The sequence below is a fragment of the Bos grunniens genome, chromosome 4 (genome assembly GCF_055505025.1).
Source record: "Bos grunniens cultivar Pamir isolate PY7600 chromosome 4, Bosgru_T2T1.0, whole genome shotgun sequence".
Taxonomy (NCBI): domain Eukaryota; kingdom Metazoa; phylum Chordata; class Mammalia; order Artiodactyla; family Bovidae; genus Bos; species Bos grunniens.
In genome coordinates, this window is record NC_141168.1 from 109,815,210 (window position 1) to 109,838,423 (window position 23,214).

Below are 23,214 nucleotides of genomic sequence, written 5' to 3' on the forward strand. Positions count from 1 at the left end.
CAGGCAAGAACACTGGAGTAGGTTGCCATTTCCTTCTCCAACACATGAAAGAGAAAAGTGAAAGGGAAGTCTCTCAGTCATGTCCGACTCTTAGCGACCCCATGGACTGCAGCCCACCAGGCTCCTCCGTCCATGGGATTTTCCAGGCAAGAGTACTGGAGTGGGGTGCCATTGCCTTCTCCGGTAGGACACCATAGTGGAATGTTATTCCAGGACAGTTAAACAAAACCTCTCTAAAATGATACCTAACCCTCTTTACTGTCTGGAATAGAAAATGAAGGGATATTTTTCTTTGTTAAAAATAAGGAATATATAGAATTTTGAGAGTATGATCTTCCTCCTAATTTTAAGATTTTATCTGCTTCCTAATTTTAAGATGGTTTCCAAGCAAAAATTTTGCCCTATTTAAATTCATTTGTTTTTCTATATGTCCTTTATTCTATATTTTGACAGTTAGCCTGCAAACAAACCAAAGGAAGACTTGAGATTTATCTTTTAAGTCTCTAAATAATGAAATAAATATTGATTTTCAACTGTGGAGTGTGGCAGCTGTCATATCAGAACACCAAATAAAATGATTCACTGAAAAAAAAAATGACTCCTCAAATTCAAAAAAAATCATCCTCTGAAATTAGACTGCTTTCAGACATGAACAATATCGCTAGAATTTCTTGAGAGTATAAAATTTTATTTCAGAAATACACTTTGAAGGTTGAAAATACAGCAGAAAAGCTCTTTTTCAAGCTCATTAAGGACTATTTAACTGCTGTTGAGGACATGCTCCTTGCAGGGGCAGTGCACTCAAGACTCCCACACACACACACACACTCCCAGCCCCAGTGCTTCCAATGTTGCAGAAACCAGTACTCGAGAAACCAAGCACCAGGCTCGGAGAGCTAGAGAACTCAGGTTTATCACACCAGCAGGCCCAGAGGAGGTAACACTCTAAGCTCCGAGCCCTGAACAAAGGGATTACAGAGTTTTTATAGACAGACTGTAGTGGGCAACACTAGCCGCTAATAGGTGGTTTAAACGAAGGGGTTTTGTGCACAGGAGCAGCAGCCAAGATGGGGAGGAGGATGCCTGCCTGGACAGGCCTGATGAAGCAGGTTTGCAGGAGCTGGGCCATTGCAAAGAGCAGGACAAGGGTGAGTGAGATAAACTCCAGTTCCTAGTATTTCAAGTTCCCACTTTCTGAGACTAAGTGACCTACTGATCTCGACTTTGCAAGGGGCAAGCTGAGTTACAGACGCCGAAGGAGAAGGAGGTTATGTAAAATTTTAACTTTTCCTCTTCACCCACTCCCCGTCTCCTTGGCCTTTCTGTTCTCACCTCATTCCTCCCCGTCTTCTTTTTTTTTTTTTTGCTTTTTAGTGATTTTATTTTATTTATTTTTTTTAATTCCTCCCCGTCTTCTGAGGACGTTCCCTTTGTGTGTCTTTGTCTTGACCTCCATCCTGAGATGTCTTCCCTCTCTGAATCTGCCTTCTCTTTCTATCTCCTTCTTTGTAAGGCTGTCTCCCTCCTCTCTAGTATTGCTTTTAAATATTTTCTCCTCTTTTTCTCTTCCAGCTCATCCTAAAGGGGAGCCAACATTTTTTTAAACTGTTGTTTTCCTTGAATACAGATGTGGCTACCTATTCTAAATTTTAAAAAACAAGCAGGTAGAATATTTTTTTATTTCATCAGAAACTGTTTTTCACTTGTATTTTTTTATAGTCAAACCACAAACATTTCCAGGTCATTAACTATGTACTAGGGATAGAGATTAAATATAAGACATAGTCTTTTAAAGGTTTCATAGCTTAGTGGGCTCCTCTTCGCTTGTTTTAACTGAAGATCAGTAATCCTTAGTAGAACAAGTATTCCTCAATAGAATAAACATTCCCTATGTTTAGGGAAAGGAAATGAATAAATCATTTTTCTTTCCTTATGATCTATGGTTTTATTCTCTAGATCCAATTAAATTCAGAGATCCATTTCATGAATAATGCAGTATTACAGGTAGTGAATCTCCAGCATTCCCAGCTTGGAGTAAAGAACTGTAATTTACTGCTTTCTTTACCTCTGTTTGACAGTTGGTTCTGAGATAGAAACACAGCCAAAATACTTTTCCTTTGGCTCTTGGACTATTATTCTAGCAGTGTTGTTTTCATTACTACACGCGTCTATCACCTAACTGAACTGGTGTTTAACAAATTGGTAAGTTGGCCTGTGTTCATATTCTAGTACTCGGTCATTTGTTTATTGAATTCATGGCTGCATTTATTTAAATGCTGTCTGTCGACCTCATTAAACACTCTTGGCACAGTTTGCTTTAAACCCAACTTGCTCATAGGACATTCACGTAAGTCAACCTTTTAGTTTCAAAAAGAAATTATCTACAGAATTGAGTGATGGCTTACTCTTTATACTTATTGACTCATAAATGTAATTTTCTTGAACTACTTCAAAGCTCTCATTATTTGCAGTTGTAGAAGGGAATGAACGAATTTAGGGTTCTTCAACCTGTAGACCTGGAAATCTGTAGAACATTTTGCATGTCTCTTCACTAGGTAAGCATTCACGGGCAAAGCAGTGCATTTAAGCGAAATAAGGAACGCACGTTTTGAGGAAAGCGGTGGAAATGTATATTCATCTGGAATCAGTGGAGAAATCAAGCCAGATGCCTCTTACTCGCTGGTCCTTTTAACACAGAATAAAGGCATTTATAAGAGTCTGACTGCAGGTTTTCCGGCATACCCACAATGCACTGTGCTGCAGAGGAGCGTGGTGGGGCAGGAGTTCCCACTGGACATTCTTTATCGTGCCGACAGAAGACAGAAAAGGACGGGACTTTCCAATTACCTTTTTTGTATCATGTTTCCTACAAAGCTCAATTAGTTCTAATCTATACTTTCCCTTTCCTCAGCACCGACAGTATCATATCTAACCTACAAGTGTGGAAACTTTTATTTGTAAAATCTTCAGCAGGCTTTATTAAATTTTAAATTACTACACTTTCAAATTTTCGTTCCCAAATTTCCTTCTTGCTATTTGTACCATGGAATAATAAAGATGATTGTCACAAAAGCAAGAGTGTGCCTTCTCCTAGGTTGTCAGTCACCAATGGAGTTTTTTAAAAGACTTGTAAAACACTGAAGGAAATGACTTATTAAAGTCTGATTTTTACTTTTGTTCAAGGAACAGTGGATTCAAATAAATTATTATGCTTTTGCTTGTACATAGCCTTGATTCTTTGTCTTGTAGAGTAAAAATCTTACATAAATTCACATTATAGAATTAGATTTTTTTGATCCCTTTTCCCCACTGTGCATCATGGAGAGCTACCCAAAAAAGACTCTTGCTCTCACATGGCTATTTACTTTTCAGGCTTGAAATTTTTACTTTATTGCATTGTGAATTCTCCTTGTATATTGCTGTATTAAAAAAAAAAAAAAAACATAAACCAAATGGTAGAATTTAAAAACACCGTTTTATAACTCCCAAATGAAACAACTGATTCAGATACCAGTTAGCACTAGGCAAGACTGCTAGATAAAAGTTACCAGATAAAACTACCAAGAGTTCTGTTGTAGAAACCCTGCTTAGGAAAGGTGGTCGCGGCCCAGAGAGAAGCAGGTCTGCAGAGCAGCACAGATAGCTGCAGGGCACAGTGAGGCCTGGGGAGTGGGGTCGGAGCAGTCATCCAAGCCTTGTAGATCTTGAAGATGAAAGACAAATGTTTATATCCATTGACTTTGGCTACAGATACTCTGACCTGCCAGTGCCACTCTTTAGGATTTCATTCTGGCTAAATAAAGGCAGAAGCAGTCTAAATATACAGCACTGGGGAATTTAAAATGACATCAGTGACATGAAGTCCATGCAGTGATTCACCTTCCAACTATTAAAAAAGAACTATGACAAAATTTTCCGACTTCAAGCTATGTCTCATGGCCTATTATTTTATACAAAAGAAAGAAAAGAAGAGCATTTCCTGCAAATCAAAACTATGATGAAGTATTACCTCACAAAGATCAGAATGGCCATCATTAAAACATCTATAAATAATAAATGTTGGAGAGGATGTGGAGAAAAAGGAACACTCCTACGCTGTTGGTGGGAGTGAAAATTGCTGTAGCCATTATGAAGAACAATATGGAGGTTCCATAAAAAACTAAAAATAGAGCTACAGTATGACCCAGCATAACCACACTTGGGCTTATATCTGGAGAAAATGCTAATTCTGAAAGATACATGCACCCCAATGTTCATTGCAGTACCGTATACAATAGGCAAGACACAGAAGCACCTGAATGTCCATCAGCAGATGAATGGATAGAGAAGATGGAGTAGTTATATACAATGGAATATTAGATGACCACGAAAAAAGAATGAAATAATGTCATTTGCAGCAACATGGATGAACCTAGAGATTATCATTCTAAGTGAAGTAAGCCAGAGAAAGACAAATATCATTCGATATTGCTTATACATAGAATCAAAAAAATGATATAAATGAACTAATTTACAAAACATAAATAGACCTACAGGCATAGAAAACAAACTTATGGTTACCTAAAAGGAAAGGGAGGGGAGGACTAAATTAAGAGTTTGGGAGTAACATATATACTCTGCTGCTGCTGCTGCTGCTGCTACTAAGTCGCTTCAGTCGGGTCTGACTCTGTGCGATCCCATAGACGGCAGCCCACCAGGTTCCCCCGTCCCTGGGATTCTCCAGGCAAGAACACTGGAGTGGGTTGCCATTTCCTTCTCCAATGCATGAAAGTGAAAAGTGGAAATGAAGTCGCTCAGTCGTGTCCGACTCTTAGCGACCCCATGGACTGCAGCCCACCAGGCTCCTCCATCCATGGGATTTTCCAGGCAAGAGTACTGTAGTGGGGTGCCATTGCCTTCTCCATATATATACTACTATATATAAAATAGATAACCAACAAGGACCTACTATATAGCACAGGGAACTCTACTCAATATTTTGTAATAACCTAAAAGGGAAAAGAAACTGAAAAAAAATCACTTCGTTGTACACCTCAAACTAACAATATTGTAAATTAACTGCAATAAAAAACAAAAATTTTAAGAAGAATAAAAACAATAGCATTTCTTTTTAAAATGCATTTCGAATAAACCACTGTATTTATACTATACCTCTTATATTTTTGTAGAAGCACATGGTGAAAGGAAAACTAAGTCCTACAACTTACCCATTCTTTCCTGCTCTTTTTTCTCTACCAGCCTTATATATTTTTCTGCTAGAAAAGTCCATCAGTTCTACCACAAATATTTTCTTCTACATTTGGTTAAAAAAAAAAGGTATTATGTAATTAAAAAAGGAATCTATGCCCATTGTTAAAAGTGTATCTAGACTTGGAAATGCAGAAGGCTAACCATAAAGCAATTAAAATCACCTGTAGAGAGTAGACCAGAAACGTTCTCATGACAAAAGAAAAAAATGTAATTATGTGAGGTGGTGGATGTGTTTGTTAACTAACCTTATTGTGGTAATTATTTTACAATATATACATGTACCAAATCACCACACCTTAGACGTACACGATGTTATATGTCAATTATATCTCAATAAATCTGGAAAAAATAAATATGAAAACACTTCTAATTTCACTCCCAGAAAAATAACCTGTTAGAATTTTCTCAGGTTAGTCATGCACACATTTATTCCTACTCCCTCCAGTTCCAGAAAGGATTTATGGTAGCTCATATAAATGCATAATATAACGATAAAATATACCCCTCAAAATAAAGGTGATAAAGAAAACAGGATGAAAGAAAAATGAGAGTTTACAAAGGCAATGTGAAAAAAGAAATGAGGTTAATAACTAGTATGATGAATTCCCCTTCATCTGAGAATAGTTTTATATCCCTGAGATCATGTGGCATATACAGGACGACGTCTAAGGAGGGGCCTCTAAACCAAATGCAATCTGTAGTTGTCAGAGCTGAAGAAAGGTTGCAGTCTTATTGTAGGGCTAGGAGAGAGCAGATCAGCTTTCCCAGCCACCCAGTCACCCCAGGTCCATCCGCCTCTCTCCTCCTTTCTCAAGCTTGAATGCTCTTCCTTCCTGAGACCATGTTTCTTCTCACTTGGAATTCAGTTCTGTCACTCAGTCAAGTCTGGCTCTTTGCGACCCCATGGACTGCAGCACGCCAGGCCTCCCTGTCCATCAGCATCTCCCAGAGTTTGCTCAAGCTCATGTCCATCGAGTCGGTGATGCCATCCAACCACCATCTCATCCTCCGTTGTTCCCTTCTCCCCCTGCCTTCAGTCTTTCCCAGCATCAGGGTCTTTTCCAATGAGTCAGTTCTTCTCATCAGGTGGCTGAAGTATTGGAGCTTCAGCTTGAACATTCGTCCTTCCAATGAATATTCAAGACTGATTTCCTTTACAATTGACTGGTTTGATCTCTTGTAGTCCAAGGGACTCTCAAGAGTCTTCTCCAACACCAAGATTCTAACTACAATAAGCTACTGCTGCATCTCTGTGTTCCTGTTCATAGATCAAACTTTGGGACACTTTAAAACATAGACAGTCTTAAACAGCCTTTTTCTTTTTTGCTTCAAAATGACAATTTTTTATTGAGGTATAATGGATGTACAATATTGTAAGTTCTAGGTGTACAACAGAGTGATTCACAATTTTAAAGATTGTATTCCACTGATAGTTATAAAATATTGGCTATATTCCCTGTGATGTACAATATATCTTGTAGCTTATTTCATTTTTATTTTTTATTTTTTAATAGCTGATTAACAATGTTGTGATGGTTCCAAGTGAGCAGTGAAGGGACTCAGCCATACCTATACATGTATCGATTTGTCCCCAAACTCCTCTCCCATCCAGGTTGCCACATAACATTGAGCAGAATTCCTGTGCTATACAGTAGGTCCTTATTGGTTATGAATTTTAAATATAACATTAAACAGCCTTTTCTTAAATAGGTAATTATACATTTCCATGATTCACAAATCAAAATCCTATAAACAGTATGCATTAAGAAAACTTTTTTTATTAGTGTTTGGTTTTGGGTTTTGGTTTGGCTGTTTCTGTGTATCCCTCCAGATTTTCTTGCCACAACCAAGGGAAATATAAGCACATATTCTTATCTTTTTGAAACTCACTTTTCAATCACTTGTAATTCTTCTCACTTTTGTATCTCTCACACACGCAAAAACACACAGACCCTCTGAGCGCGTGGTTCCACTCAAAGCGACAAGGAATTGCTAAAGGGAGAAATGTGAAAGGATCTAGAATCCAATTAACTTTTGCTGTCACTGGTGTGTAACATCGGATGACTCACTGCTTTTTCAGTAAATGGGGATGAAATCTCATAAATTAATCAAGGGAAGTGATGAACCAACCCAGATGTTCACCTAATTAACAAATTAATCTTTAGAAAACAGCCTAAAGTTCTTTCCTTATTACTAAACATAATCATGGCTGTTGTTAAAATTTTTAACTTTATATTCCTGCTTCTAACTTGGAAGAGAATCATATTCCTCCTGCTTATTATTTTGAAAGAGTATATCCTACTGATACTCTTTTAAGCAAAAAAATTAAAACCTTATGAATAAAACAATTTTCCTTGTTTTTCTGACATTTGAGAACTTCCATATTAATAAGACAATTTCAGTTAACGTGAACTGCACACATACACTCCAAGAAGGTTCATGTGATGCCTGAATTTTACAAAACCACACGCCCTAGAAAGCTCTGTTTAATAAAATTGTCTGATAGCACAGTGCATGGCATATAGTTCACTATATGTTATTAAAGATTTAACTGATTTTCAGAAACTTGTAATTTTTCTGCTTCTGTATGCTTCTATCATCCCTGTGAACTTATATGTCATTTTTATATATTCTTCTAAAGTTCATGTTCAAATATATATGAATGTGTTTGTTTTAGTTTCATAAGGCAGTAAGAAAACAGAGATTTCTTTCTAATGAGTACACGGAAATAAGACACAGCACTTGGATGTAACAGTGATGCTCTCCTTTCTTCTCATTTACCAGATACACTTCTTAATGGAATTATCATGTTAACCTTGAAGTTTACAAATACTTTTACAGCTATTACCCACATAGATCTTCCCAAGAACCTTGTGGGCTAGAAAAAAGCATGGCTGCTTTATAGATGAAAGAACAAATACTAAGAAAGTTAAAAGACTTGCTCAAGTCACTTATATAAAATGTGTTTTGTGCATAGCCTACACAATATTCCCCTATACATTTTTTATTTATTTTTTAATTGAAGGATTATTGCTTTACAGAATTGCATTAAATTTTTTTTTAATTGGAGGATAAGTGCTTTACAATGTCGTGTTCATTTCTGCTGTACAACAACATGAATCAGCTTTACAGGTACATATATCCCTTCCCTCTTGAACCTCCCTCTCACCCCGCCCCCTTCCTACCCCTCTAGGTCGTCACAGAGCGCCAGGCTGGGCTCCCTGTGTAACATAGCAGCTTCCCACGAGGTATCTGCTACTCTCTGTTCGTCCCACCCTCTCCTTCCCCCACTGCGTCCTCAAGCCCAGTCTCTACGTCTATATCTCTATTCATGCCCTGCAAATAGGTTCATCGGCACCATTTTTCTAGGTTCCATATCAGTTCAGTTCAGTCACTCAGTCATGTCCGACTCTGTGACCCCATGGACTGCAGCATGCCAGGCTTCCCTCTCCATCACCAACTCCCGGAGCTTGCTTAGGCTCATGTCATCAAGTCAGTGATGCCATCCAACCATCTCATCTTCTGTCGTCCCCTTCTCCTCCTGCCTTCAATCTTTCCCAGCATCAGGGTCTTTTCCAATGAGTCACTTCTTCGCATCAGGTGGCCAAAGTATTGCGGCTTCAGCTTCAGCATCAGTCCTTGCACTGATTATTCAGGACTGATTTCCTTTACAATTGACTGGTTTGAGCTCTTGTAGTCCAGGGGACTCTCAAAAGTCTTCTCCAACACTACAGTTCAAAAGCATCAATTCTTTAGCACTCAGCTTTCTTTATGGTCCACTCTCACATCCATACATGACCACTGGAAAAACCATAGCCTTGACTAGATGGACCTTTGTTGGCAAAGTAATGTCTCTGCTTTTTCATATGCCATCTAGGTTGGACATAGCTTTTCTTGCAAGGAGCAGGTGTCTTTTAATTTCATGGCTTCAGTCACCCTCTGCAGTGATTTTGGAGCCCAAGAAAATACAGTCTTAGTACTCTTGCCTGGAAAATCCCATGGACAGAGGAACCCGGTAGGCTGCAGTCCATGGGGTCGCATAGAGTCAGACACGACTGAAGCGACTTAGCAGCAGCAGCACGCAGTTATAAGCTTAATGTAGATGGATCCTAAACTACCTATCATGGTAATTCATAAATGAGATTGTGCTTACATAAAGAAATTATCCTCTTAAGTGTAGAATTAACGGACTTTTAGATATGCAGATGACACCACCCTTATAGCAGAAAGTGAAGAGGAACTAGAAAGCCTCTTGATGAAAGTGAAAGAGGAGAGTGAAAAAGTTGGCTTAAAGCTCACCATTCAGAAAACTAAGATCATGGCATCTGGTCCCATCAATTCATGGGAAATAGATGGGGAAACAGTGTTATACTTTATTTTTTTGGGCTCCAAAATCACTGCAGATTGTGATTGCAGCCATGAAATTAAAAGACACTTATTCCTTAGAAGGAAAGTTATGACCAACCTAGATAGCATATTCAAAAGCAGAGACATTACTTTGCCAACAAAGGTCCATCTAGTCAAGGCTATGGTTTTTTCAGTTGTCATGTATGGATATGAAAGTTGGACTGTGAAGAAAGCTGAGTGCAGAAGAATCGATGCTTTTGAGCTGTGGTGTTAGAGAAGACTCTTGAGAGTGAGTGAGTCCCTTGGACTGCAAGGAGATCCAACCAGTCCATCCTAAAGGAGATCAGTCCTGGGTGTTCATTTGAAGGACTGATGCTAAAGCTGAAACTCCAGTACTTTGGCCACTTCAAGTGAAGAGTTGACTCATTGGAAAAGACTCTGATGCTGGGAGGGATTGGGGGCAGGAGGAGAAGGGGACGACAGAGGATGAGATGGCTGGATGGCATCACCGACTCAGTGGACATGAGTTTGGTTGAACTCCGAGAGTTGGTGATGGACAGAGGGGCCTGGCGTGCTGCTATTCATGGGGTCACAAAGAGTCGGACACGACTGAGCGACTGAACTGAACTGAACTGACACATATGTTTCTGTATTGGTGCTTGTATTTAAGACTGTAAATCTCATCAGCTTTTGCACAGTTAATGTCTCTATTAGACTCATTAAAAAAAGTATCTTCTATGGTTAATAAAATGTAAAGACTGCACCTGCTATTATGCTAGCTTTCATTCTTACATATTTTCACAGGGAACTTGCTTTAATGAATTTATTTTGAGAAGTTTTAAATCAAATTCTATGTCAGGATTTTACATTAATGTCCAATAGGTGGTTAGATTTGTTCAATGTTAAAATAGGTATTATGGTAACCTATTCAGTAACAGTTAATTCAGTTAAATTACTAAATTAAAGTATAACATTCAATGGAACAAAATAGAAAGCCCAGAGATAAATCCATGCACCTATGGAAACCTTATCTTTGACAAAGGAGGCAAGAATATACAATGGAGAAAAGACAATCTCTTTAACAAGTGGTGCTGGGAAAACTGGTCAACCACTTGTAAAAGAATGAAACTAGAACACTTTCTAACACCATACACAAAAATAAACTCAAAATGGATTAAAGATCTAAATGTAAGACCAGAAACTAGAGGAGAACTCCTAGAGGAGAACATAGGCAAAACAGTCTCCAACATATATCACAGCAGGATCCTCTATGACCCACCTCCCAGAATATTGGAAATAAAAGCAAAAATAAACAAATGGGACCTAATTAAACTTAAAAGCTTCTGCACAACAAAGGAAACTATAAGCAAGGTGAAAAGACAGCCTTCAGAATGGGAGAAAATAATAGCAAATGAAGCAACTGACAACTAATCTCAAAAATATACAAGCAACTCCTACAGCTCAATTCCAGAAAAATAAATGACCCAATCAAAAAATGGGCCAAAGAACTAAATAGACATTTCTCCTAAGAAGACATCCAGATGGCTAACAAACACATGAAAAGATGCTCAACATCACTCATTATCAGAGAAATGCAGATCAAAACCACAATGAGGTACCATTTCACGCCATTCAGAATAGCTGCGATCCAAAAGTCTACAAGCAATAAATGCTGGAGAGGGTGTGGAGAAAAGGGAACCCTCTTACAATTGTTGGTGGGAATGCAAACTAGTACAGCCACTATGGAGAACAGTGTGGAGATTCCTTAAAAAACTGGAAATAGAACTGCCTTATGATCCAGCAATCCCACTGCTGGGCATACACACTGAGGAAACCAGAATTGAAAGAGACACGTGTACCCCAATATTCATCGCAGCACTGTTTATAATAGCCAGGACATGGAAGCAACCTAGATGTCCATCAGCAGGTGAATGGATAAGAAAGCTGTAGTACATATACACAATGGAGTATTACTCAGCCATTAAAAAGAATACATTTGAATTAGTTCTAATGAGGTGGATGAAACTGGAGCCTATTATACAGAGTGAAGTAAGCCAGATAGAAAAACACCAATACAGTATAATAATGCATATATATGGAATTTAGAAAGATGGTAACAATAACCCTGTATACAAGACAGCAAAAGAGACACAGATGTATAGAACAGTCTTTTGGACTCTGTGGGAGAGGGAGAAGGTGGGATGATTTTGGAGAATGGCATTGAAACATGTATAATATCATACATGAAACGAGTCACCAGTCCAGGTTTGATGCATGATACTGGATGCTTGGGGCTGGTGCACTGGGACGGCCCAGAGGGATGGTATGGGGAGGGAGGAGGGAGGAGGGTTCAGGATGAGGAACACGTGTATACCTGTGGTAGATTCATGTCGATATATGGCAAAACCAATACAATATTGTAAAGTTAAAAAATAAAATAAAAAAGAAAATACAGTCTGTCACTGTTTCCATTGTTTCCCCATCTATTTGCCATGAAGTGATTGGACCAGATGCCATGCTCTTCGTTTTTTGAATGTTGAGTTTTAAACCAGCTTTTTCACTCCACTTTGTTCAAGAGGCTCTTTCGTTCCTCATCACTTTCTGCCATAAGGGTGGTGTCATCTGCATATCCGAGGTTATTGATTTTTCTCCCAGCAATCTTGATTCCGTATCAGTTCAGTTCAGTTCAATCGCTCAGTCATGTCCGACTCTGCGACTGTATATACATGTGTTAATACACGATATTTGTTTTTCTCCTTCTGATTTACTTCACTGTGTATGCCAGGCTTAGGTTCATCCACCTCAGTTCCTCCCCTATACTGTAAATCTTCTTTAGATGACTTATAATACCTAACAAAACATAAATGTTTGTAAATAGTTGTAAATGCAATGTTAGTGCTGTGTAAATAGTTGTCTGCAAGGCAAATTGAAGTTTTGCTTTGGGGAACTTTCTGGAATTTTTTTCTTTAGTGTTTTAAATCTATGATTGGTTGGATTCAGGATGCAGAACCCTCATATATGGATAGCTGACAGTATTCATTTGGTTTTTGTTTGTGTCTGAGAACTTTCTCATTTGAATATACTCCTAGGGGAGATGACAGCTCTTTTGCTCGCCACACAATGGGCGTAAACCGGCAGATTGTTTCTTCCCTGAAGCAGAATTCCACTTTAGGTTTATGGCAGAGGCTTTCTGAAGCTTCAAAACAGTCAATCCCTTAAATTCTACAAAAATCAGTTGTCATAGGTGGTGGCAACTTCAGAGACCACACCCCCATGATAACCAGTTCTGCTGAGTGTCCCCTGTGGCATCCATTCCATTATATGCACTTTAAAAGACATACAATACATGGTTTCAAATTGTAATGAATAGGATTACCTATGCTTTGTATGGAGAAGGCAATGGCTCCCCACTCCAGTACTCTTGCCTGGAAAATCCCATGGATGGAGGAGCCTGGTAGGCTGCAGTCCATGGGGTCACTAAGAGTCGGACAGGACTGAGCGACTTCACTTTCAATTTTCACTTTCATGTATTGGAGAAGGAAATGGCAATCCACTCTACTGTTCTTCCCTGGAGAATCCCAGAGACGGTGGAGCCTGGTGGGCTGCTGTCTACGGGGTCTCACAGAGTTGGACACGACTGAAGCGACTTAGCAGCAGCAGCATGCTCTGTATATTTAATGAAGACACCATGGTTAGGAGGCAACTGTTTCCAATAATAATCCAATCCTTTGAGACTGAAGCTCAGAACTCTTGACAACATTGGAGAGTCATTTTTCCTTGCTTCCTGGACTTGGGTGCCTATTTCTTTTCCCAGTTTATGACTTCCTGGGTGGCTCAGGTGGTAAAGAATCCACCTATAATGCAGAAGACGTGGGTTCAATCCCTGTGTTGGGAAGATCCCCTGGAGAAGGAAATGGCAACCCACTCCAGTATTCTTGCCTGGAGAATTCAATGAACAAAGGAGCCTGGTGGTCTACAGTGCATGGGGTTTACAAAGAGACATGACAGAGCAACTAATACTTTGACTTTCTTTCACTTTACTATATGTTTTCTTTTTGGAGAAAACAAAGCTATGGTAACAGAAGAATGAAAGCTTCTGCAGAGACAATTGGTCTTTTTAGGAACAGTTTGCAAATGGCATGCTGAGGCCTAGTCCACAGACTAGACAAGATAAATGCCAAGAGGCTTGCATTGTTACACAGTCTCAAATATGACAGTTAATACTATAAGTTAGAATGTCCAAACAAGTTGATTTATAGGTAAGTTAAGAACAGGAAGGATTATTTTTCTAGAATTGTTTATAGCTTGTGGGTGGCTGAGATGTCCATACAAATCCTTTCCAACCTGGGATTCTGAAAGTGGCTCCATTCCTTGATCTGTTAGTGCCACCTATGGTTCCAAATTAGAAGTGTTAGGTTAAAGTATAAAACCTATGCATTATGAACAGTAATCTGATTTTAAATTAGAGTATTTATCATTCTACTATATTTTGCCCTCTGGGTTTCACTAAATGAATAGAATATCTTTCTGGAGGGCAAATCTCCCAATATTCATTAGGAGATTTTAAAATGTTTATACTCTTTAATCCAGTTTAGACTCTTTAAACCAGTCAATCCTAAAGGAAATCAACCCTGAATATTGGAAAGACTGATGCTGAAAGTGAAGCTCCAATACTTTTGGCTACCCGAAGAGCTAGCTCGTTGGAAAAGACACTGATGCTGGGAAAGATTGAAGGCAAAAGGGTAAGGGGACAACAGAGGATGAGATGGTTAGATAGCATCACGGACTCGGTGGAATGAATCTGAGCAAACTCAGGGAAATAGTGGAAGAGAGGAGCCTGGCATCCTGAAGTCCATGGGGTCACAAAGAGTGAGACATGACTTAGTGACTGAACAACAACAAAATCAGTAATCCATGTTTAAGAAATGATGAGACAAGACAGAAGCAGCTGAGCATGCATGCACACATGCTATACCTAGCTATACTGCTGCTGCTGCTAAGTCGCTTCAGTCGTGTCCGACTCTGTGCCACCCCATAGACGGCCGCCCACCAGGCTCCCCCGTCCCTGGGATTCTCCAGGCAAGAGTACTGGAGTGGGGTGCCATTGCCTTCTCCATACCTAGCTATAGATTTATTTTTATTTCTTTTGTTTTTATTTGTTATTTTTCTCTTTTTTAAATCAAAGAATTCAAGCTTTTTTCAGTTCTGAAAACTATCTGTCATTATCACAGTAAATATTATTTTCTCTCTTCACTTTTTTTGAAACAGCCATCAGACATTTGTTGAAGTCTCTCAAACTCTTCACTATATATTTTAATTGTTCTTTCATATATTTTTATTTTTTTCTTTGCGCTTAATGTAGGTACATTCCTCAGAAGTATCTTTCAACACACAACTTATTTTACTATAATCAGATTTTACCATTCTTATTGACTATATGCATATAGACATATAAGATGAATATACATATGTAATATATTACATGTATAACATGTATTGTATATAATATATGCAACATACACATAAAACAAAAGTATATATGTATAATATTTATGTATATATTTATATGTATATATATGTGTGTGTATATGTATAATTTCTAAGATTTTCAGTTCACTCTTCTCTATATTTTCTTATTTAACTTCTAAATTTTTCATAGTTTCTTATTTTATTTGTGGATAATATCTCTTCATGTCTCTTTGATAACCCTAAACATGTTTATCAGAAGTCTAATTATTTGGGGGGGAATGAATTTATAATTAATTTTGTTGTCTGTTTGACATTAGCTGCTTTGTTTGTTTTGTAATCTCAGTTTGTGAATTTTTTAAGTGAATTTATTCTCTCCATCTGTTTCTTCACCAGCTTACCATTAGCACTTTGGCAGACTTTCAGTTGATCCCACCCGCGTCCGGACTCCCACCTGGTGATGAAGTTGTCGCTGATGGAGTCCTGGGCTAGTTGTCTTAGTTCGATTCCTGGTGGCTTCCTGCTTATGAGACAGTGTCCCCCCAGTCCCCTGAGCAGGCCCAGCCTCCCAGAGAGACTGATCCTGCCCCTGCCTTATGCACTGTGACTGGGCGATTACCTGTGGCCTGCTCTTTGCACGGGTGACTCTAGGTTAGCTGGAGAAGGGTCCGTGGGATTTCCTCATAGCTCACTGGAGGGAATGGTCTTGAAGAGTGGGCAATATAAACTGATCCCCCAACGTCACCTCTTACTTTACCAAGTCACCTCAGTGCTGGCACAGTGGAACTCTTTGCCTGCTCACTTCACAACTCTTGAAATTACGATCCTTAGGGGGCCACAGCCTATTCTTTCCTGGCTATCAGCCCTCATGCCCTGAGCCCTACTCACACTGTCCCAGAGAGTAGGAGGGAGCTTTCCTGTGTCCTTCACTCTCCCTCCTGAGATTATCTCAGGAGGCGCTTTCCTCCAAACCCTCTCTATCTTCTCCCATCCAACTCCTAGAAATCCTTGAGTCCACAGCAGGGTAATTTTTTTTAATGATTTGACCTGATGCCATCTAGCTTTAAATTCTGAATAGTCTGCACTGTCCTTTGAAGTCTGACACAGGAAAATGGAACTTTTCGGAATATTAAAGCTAAAATGGCTGGTACTTTTGGTGGCTGTTGTTGTTTAGTCACTAAGTCGTGTTCAACTCTTTTGTGACCCCATGGACTGTAGCCTGCCAGGCTCCTCTGTCCATGTGATTTCCCCAACAAGAATACAGGAATGGGTTGCCATTTCCTCCTCCATGGGATCTTCCTGACCCAGGGATTGAACCCATGTCTCCTGTGTCTCCCGCTTTCCAGGCAGATTTTTTTTAACCTCTGAACCACCAGAGAAGCCCAAAGTACATACCTAACCAAACACTTTCTGGCTCAATATGTTCAAGGAAAACTCAAGAAAAATGGGTCGATGTTTGAATATTTAAAGAGCTTCCAGACTCTGAGAAACACAACTCTTAGGTCACTCAGAAACCCCTGGTGCTCACAGACTCTACCCTTTACAAGACAGGTCCCTCAGAAATCCCACTTGCTGTGCATCCTGGATTAAGCAGAACTTCAACTAGGAACACTGATTCTCATGGGCTTATGACCTGGGCAATCAGTTTCAAGCTTGAAAAGTCTTGAATCTCTAGGAAAGTTTATACCAGAAAGAGACAACCTCCAACATAGTGCTTTTGGGGGGGAAAAAAAAACCACAAACTGAACAGGGTCCAAGTGTTTGGAAAAAAATGAAAGGAACACACCAGCTTGGAATGATTACTATACATGAAAGTTGCCTGAGAAAAGAAAGCAAAAAGCTGCCTCCATCTGGAATCTGCTCCCAAACACTAGAAGCAACCCCAGAGTCTCAGGGCCACAGTTGCTGCTGGAGGCACATTTCTTTCCCTTACCAGATGGGAAACCCTGTAACAAGTAATACCCCTTCTCTCTAAAGATATACCTGAAAGCTACAGCTGCACATCCAGAATTCCTTCTTAACGCTACACCAGATGGCATCTAAAAGGCTTTATCACATATTGTTTCATCTCACATGATCTTAACAGGATCCCTGTCATCCTCATCTTAAGAGATGGAGAAACTGAGACAAAGAGATTGAATGACTTGGCCAAGATCACTAGGCTAAGATATTGTTGAGTCAGGACTTACCAGATCCTTCCAGGACAATAAATCTTCATTTGCTATAAAATGGATCCGCTGAGTGTGATGTATTTTCATGTGAAATCCCATGCAAGTAAACCATACATTCTCTAATCGCTCAGATGGTCTGGATTCCAGAGACGCTCTAGGAAGGAAGACAAACACAACACAGAGTGGGTATCAACCCCAGTAAGAAGAAACTGGTAGAGGGTGGAAGGGATCTGATATAATCAACCTACCACTAGTGCCTGGCTAGTACCCTTGAAGGATGGCGTCACACTGAAGGTTCAGCACTGGCCCATGCTGCGGGCAGTCAGGTCAACATGCAGGGACAAGAACTAGGTCCAGTTTTGTGAGAGGGAGTCCTTGCTATTTGATACCTGAATAGTCTCGAAAGCCGTTATGGCCAGCTCGTCTGAGGAGCTGTTGTGCAAGCACTGAGGTGGTTGGGAATAGAGGCAGTAGCGTCTACAGGATGAGTCGCCCATCTGGCCAGACAGGGCGGTTGTCTACTGCCCCCCCTTCAGTGGGTGCTGTCTAGGCATAACAGAAGACGAAAGGGTGCACACAGCTTGTGAGCACTCCCGAAGATTTGTCCATATGCCTCTTCCTCAAAATCCTGAACAGCTGTCTAAACCACCTGCCACTGTTCAAAGGATCCACAAATGTCCATACTTCAGATCATTTCCCCTCCACAGAATGACCCACTGGACAGATTTCCCTTCACTCAAGGTTACTGTTGAGTGTGGCTGTAGCACAGCAAAGTCCATTTTCAGTTAGCGCTGATATTCCGAGCTGACTCATCTGTGAACCAAACCTTATTTCCTGCTTTTCTCTCTATCAGTCATGAGGAATTCCCTTGATATCATAAGTATAATTTCAGGGAGAGGCAACAGTGCAACTGAGACAGATGATGTGGAATTCTAGTCCTGTTCTGAGACTGATACACCTTTTATGTGGTTGCTTGTGTGACCTCTGGACCTACTGAGATGGGATCTGAAGGGGCCAGTCTAGCATTTGTGTGTTGCCCAGCTTGACCTCAAGACTCATCGAATCTGATCACATGTAGCTTGTGTTGTGAAACTCAGCCACATAGTCAGTTACTTGATATCCTGTGGTCAGGCACTCAGTCTCTTCTAGGGCTTCCTTTTTTTCAAACATAAGTAGTTCTCCGCCAGAAAGTCCTGCTGTTACAAGAATCCTGGAAAATCTGCAACGTGCCTCTAATATTAGGCCTTTTGAGAGACTCCATCCACAGAGGACACCCCAGTATCTTGGGCTCTGCCAGGCCACATGGGCTGAAAAGCAGAGCAGCTTGCACCATCTCCTACAGAGCTCTTTCTTCCTTCCCAGACCATGAGATCCCTAAAAACTTCATCTGTGTGACAGACCCCTGAATTTGTACCATGTATCTTTGCTGTCTGGTATGTGTTTCTCTTACTAAGGAATCCAGAGTATTTCCTGCACCCTGAGTCCAATTGGCAAGATGTTATCAGCATAGTGGACACGTATAAATAAAGCTGCTGCAAACATTCTTGTACGTGTGTTTTGCTGGACACATGCATTCTTCTTTCTTGGATGTACCTAGAATGTTCGGGTTGAGTAGACAAAATCCAACAGTTTTCCAAGGTGGATATATACATTTACACTCCCATAATCAGTATATGAGCATTCCAGTTGCTTAATCTTAATTTTTATAATATATATGTAATATATATAGTTTAATTTATCAGTTTTTTCTTTATCATTAGCCCTTTTCATATCCTGCTTAAGAAATTTTTGCCTACTTTCATATTCTCCTGTGTTTTGTCTTCAAACTTTTCTTTTGTTTTTGAATGTTTATAGTTTTCATAGATACTGCTGAATTTCTCTCGATTATTCTCATTTACATTTCTATCTTTAGTATTATGAGCTAGCTTATTTCCCCATATCATCCCCAACACCAGGTATTATTAAATTTTTCATGTTGGCAACGTGATATGAGATGATATTTTGTAGTTTTTAATACTTTTTTTATGAGTGAGGTTGAAAATACTGTATTTATTCATCTTTTATTTTCTTGAAAATCCTCTTCATATCCTTTGCTTATTGTTTTTAATTAGGGTATAATTGCTTTACAATGTGTGTTAGTCTCTGCAGGAATGGAATTGGCTTATTTGTAGAGACATGGATAGACTTTAAAACCTGCTTATTTTTTTAAATTGAAGTCTTCGTTTTTTCCATACTGATTTGTACAGATTCTTTATAAATTACAACGTTAGCTCTTTAACAGTATTATAAGTGTTAAAATTTTCCTGGTTGATTGGTGCTCTTTTGGCTTACTTTATGAAATATTTTACAAAGTGATTACATATTTATGCAACTCAAATGTATTAACTTTTTCTCTGTATGTTTTTTAGGGCCTTTACTATACCTTTCCCCACTTTAATACTTTTAAAACTTGGTCATGTTTTCTGAGAGTGTATTATTGAATTTATTATGTTTAAATCATTGAGCCATCTGCAATATAATTTAATGTAAGATGATTGAAGTTATCTAATTTTACTTGGTCTTGTATCAGGGAGTATGCTCTGTAATGGACACCATGTGGACAGGGTACCTTAGCATCATTCTCTTAGTCAGGTTAAGCCCCAAAACATTGATTCCAAGAGAGACCACAAGCCTCCCATCTACCTTGAGATAGGTCCCATGGTTACTGTATTCTGAGTTTATATACATTTCTTTCTCTTTTTAAATTTTTTCCAAAGAATTGGCTCATCTTTTAAGTACCATTTTTTTCACTTGTCTCTTCAGGAACTGTTTTCATTCTCTTCACAGACAAAGAGAGAAAAAGAGGTGAAATCTATACATTATAATTGCTGATCTGAACTGAATGTGAAAAGATAGACTTAATGGAAGCCCTCCGAGTACCACACTTTTTTTCAGCCTGTCATGCTCTCTACTGGTCTTACTTATTTCTTTCCTTTTTCAACTTTTGATTGCTGGAGATATTTCGCTGAAGGAAAATCTGATTTTTCTGCCGTATTTCTGCTCTCTAGTTGGGGTGAGGATGAAGACGTTGAGATGATAGGAAGTGGCTGTTTTGCATCCTTTCTCTTGGTTGCCTACTGACACATTTGGTGGGTTACTCCATAGGCTAATGAAATTGTCCAGATTTTTTTTTTTAGTCATTCTTCCCTCATTTTGAATTTTAAAAGTAGATACCACATGTTAATTCTTACATAATTGTCTCTTTCTATTCATTATTAACACTTTAAGTTTATGGAATAAGTGTGTACCCTTTTCTTTGTCTATATGTGATTAGAGGTTTGTCTATATGTGGTTAGAGCCCCTTACCTTATATCTAGTAGAAGGCAAAACTAGAAAGCATTTACAGAATGACATGAGAAAATATGATCTCAAAGTAGGGAAGATGTTCTAAATAAGACACAAAAAGCATAAACCACAGGAAAAAGCTCATGAATTTAACCACATTGAAATTAAGAGCTTCTGTTTAACACCACGAAGTAAGTGAGAATCGAAACTAAGAGCTAGAATTAAATTTGCAATACCCACAGGAAATAAAGGATTAGGACTTAAAACATCCAAAAGCAAGCGACAAAAATTATGACCAAACTGATTTTAAAACATGCAAATTAAATAAAAAGGAATTTCACAGCTGAGGAAGCATAAATAGTACTAAACATATGAAAAGATTTTCAATCTACTACTAATGAGGCAAATGGAAATTAAAATTGCAGCAAGATGCAGTTTCACATCCACTTGAATGATAAAAGAAAGTCTCATAATAGCAAGCGTTATCACGGATGTAGAGTTTAAGGGAAACCCCTTAATCTGTTGCTTATAGTAATGTGGGGCTTCCCTAATGGCTCAGTGGTAAAGAATCTGACTCCAAGGTAGGAGCCAGAGTTGGATCCCTGGGTCAGGAAGATCCCTAGAAAGGAGCCTGGTGGGCTATAGTCCATGGAGGTCACAAAAGAGTCAAACATGACTTCGTGATTAAAACAACAATAGGAATGTAAACTGCTACAACTTCGGGAAACATTTAAGTATTATTTAAGAATGTTGATCATGTACATCAACCAAGATTCCCCTGCAGGCAACATTTTCTAGAATAGCCCTTGTTCATGTGCATCAGAAGACACACACAAGAATGTCCAAAACTACATTATGCCACTCTAATATTCATCAACAGAAGCATGGATAAGTCAGATATAGCAAAGTAACTCAGTAGGATATTAAATAGCAATGAAAAATAACTCCAGCTACATCAATGTGGATGAATGCCGAGTGCATGTATATGTAACAATCCAGTTCCAGTAGACAAAACCAAGCAGTGTTTCCTGTGAATATTTTTATGGGTGGTAGAATCTCTGGCGAAAATCCAGGAATCCTAAACTTATTTGCGTACGGCTGAGAAAGATGCCATTTAAAGAGGGAAATTTTAATTTGAAGTCCGTGAGAATGAAGGAGAGAATGAACGTCACTTTACTTCTTTCTCTTATTATGGTTAGGAGTGATATTATACAGGTGGTAATTGTATGATTCCTTTTTTATTTTCAGTAATTACTAACCTGTAATCCACCAACCAAAAACTTACAGATTGATAGGAAGTACAAGGACAAAAGTTTTTAATGAGCAGTTTGAGTAAGAAATTGAATCACCCTCCAATACTTGAGTGTGAATTTCAACAAACAAGGAAATTCTAGCCACAGTACAAGGAAACCTAATCACAACACAACCATCCAAATCGGGACAGCTAACTTGGGGTGGACACTGATGTTGATTACTTGGATGTTGATTACCTTTATTTAATCCTCACACTTCATTCAAGTTTCACCAATTATCTCAATAATGTGTTTTATAACAAAAAGACCCAGCATAAGTTGCATTTATTTCCTCCAATCTGAAACATTTCCTTAACCTCTACATATTTATGACCTTGACAATTTTCAAGATGAGAGGCCAGCTATTTTGTAGAACATCCATCAGTTTACATTTGCATGATGTTTCAGGGTTAGTAGATTTAAGTTATGCATCTTGGCAGGAATATCACAGGAGTGGTGCTGTGTACTCGCCGTCCTACTAGGGTCCATCATTCTCATTTGTCCCATATTGATGTCATTCACCTCGAGGACTCGAAGATACCACTGAACAAAACGGCCTGCAGGCTTCTCCACTGAAAAGTTAGTCTTTCTCATTGTCATTAGTATTTGGTGGGAAGGTAAATTGAAACTGTCAGTACACTATTTCTCATCAAATTTTCCACTTATTCATTTACTTATTTATATCTATTTGAACTCATGGTTCTCTATATCATTCAGTGAATTATCTGATTATTCAGTGGATAATCTGTTACTACACTGTTTATTTTGATCCTTCAGTTGTCCTAGATTTGAGTATCAGGAACCTATTCAAGTTGACTAAACTTTTAGTACTTTCTGTATCTTTCTTTGATCTCTTCCTTGCTTTCTGAACCAAAAAAAAAAAAAAAGATTCAAGCTTATCTTATACCTTCCCTGTCCCATCTCTGGAATCTGCTATCTTTCCAAGGGGCCCTGGTTTTTAGAGAGAAAAATGGCAATTAGAAGGCACCATTTGAGTGCTAGTTGTGCTTATTGCTATGGAGGTGTCTCTCCTCACTCTCAGTCAGAGAGATGATAATATATTCACAGCTATATTTATTTCCATATCTAAATATACTTTAAAAACATGAATTCACACAGATATCTCCAACTGTAGTTCCATACTGCAAATTATTCTCTTCTCATGTCTGTAACCCACTTCTCCAATAGTGAAAAATATGGCTTTCACTTCCTTATATATTTTCTTATTTGAATAATCCCTCTGTGTAATCAATCTTCTATCTCAATGCTGCTATCTCCTGCCCAGAAGAAGTGCCCTCCTCTCTCAACTCAGCTCTGGCTCTTAACCAAAATGAACTTTAATGATTTCTAATCTTCCCAGGTGG

General features: G+C 38.8%; 1 protein-coding gene and 1 long non-coding RNA gene across 8 annotated transcripts in view; one reads left to right on the forward strand and one right to left on the reverse strand.

Annotated features, from left to right (window-relative positions):
* Positions 1–3,223, forward strand: part of HEPACAM2 (HEPACAM family member 2) — a 61,385-nt gene extending 58,162 nt beyond the window's left edge. For 5 of the 7 annotated variants that reach the window (XM_086397890.1, XM_086397891.1, XM_086397883.1 and 2 more), the window contains 2 exons: positions 1,054–1,148; positions 2,556–3,223. In XM_086397890.1, the coding sequence (XP_086254016.1) occupies positions 1,054–1,148; positions 2,556–2,587 (127 nt within the window). In that variant the 3' untranslated portion in view covers positions 2,588–3,223. The remainder of the gene's footprint in view (positions 1–1,053; positions 1,149–2,555) is intronic. The other 2 variants (XM_086397885.1, XM_086397887.1) reach the window with 1 other exon arrangement.
* The window catches only part of LOC147374673 (uncharacterized), a 42,315-nt gene that overhangs the window by 5,033 nt on the left and 14,068 nt on the right, over positions 1–23,214 (reverse strand). The window contains exon 2 of the long non-coding RNA XR_015163014.1: positions 17,253–17,388. This is a non-coding gene — a long non-coding RNA (uncharacterized LOC147374673). The remainder of the gene's footprint in view (positions 1–17,252; positions 17,389–23,214) is intronic.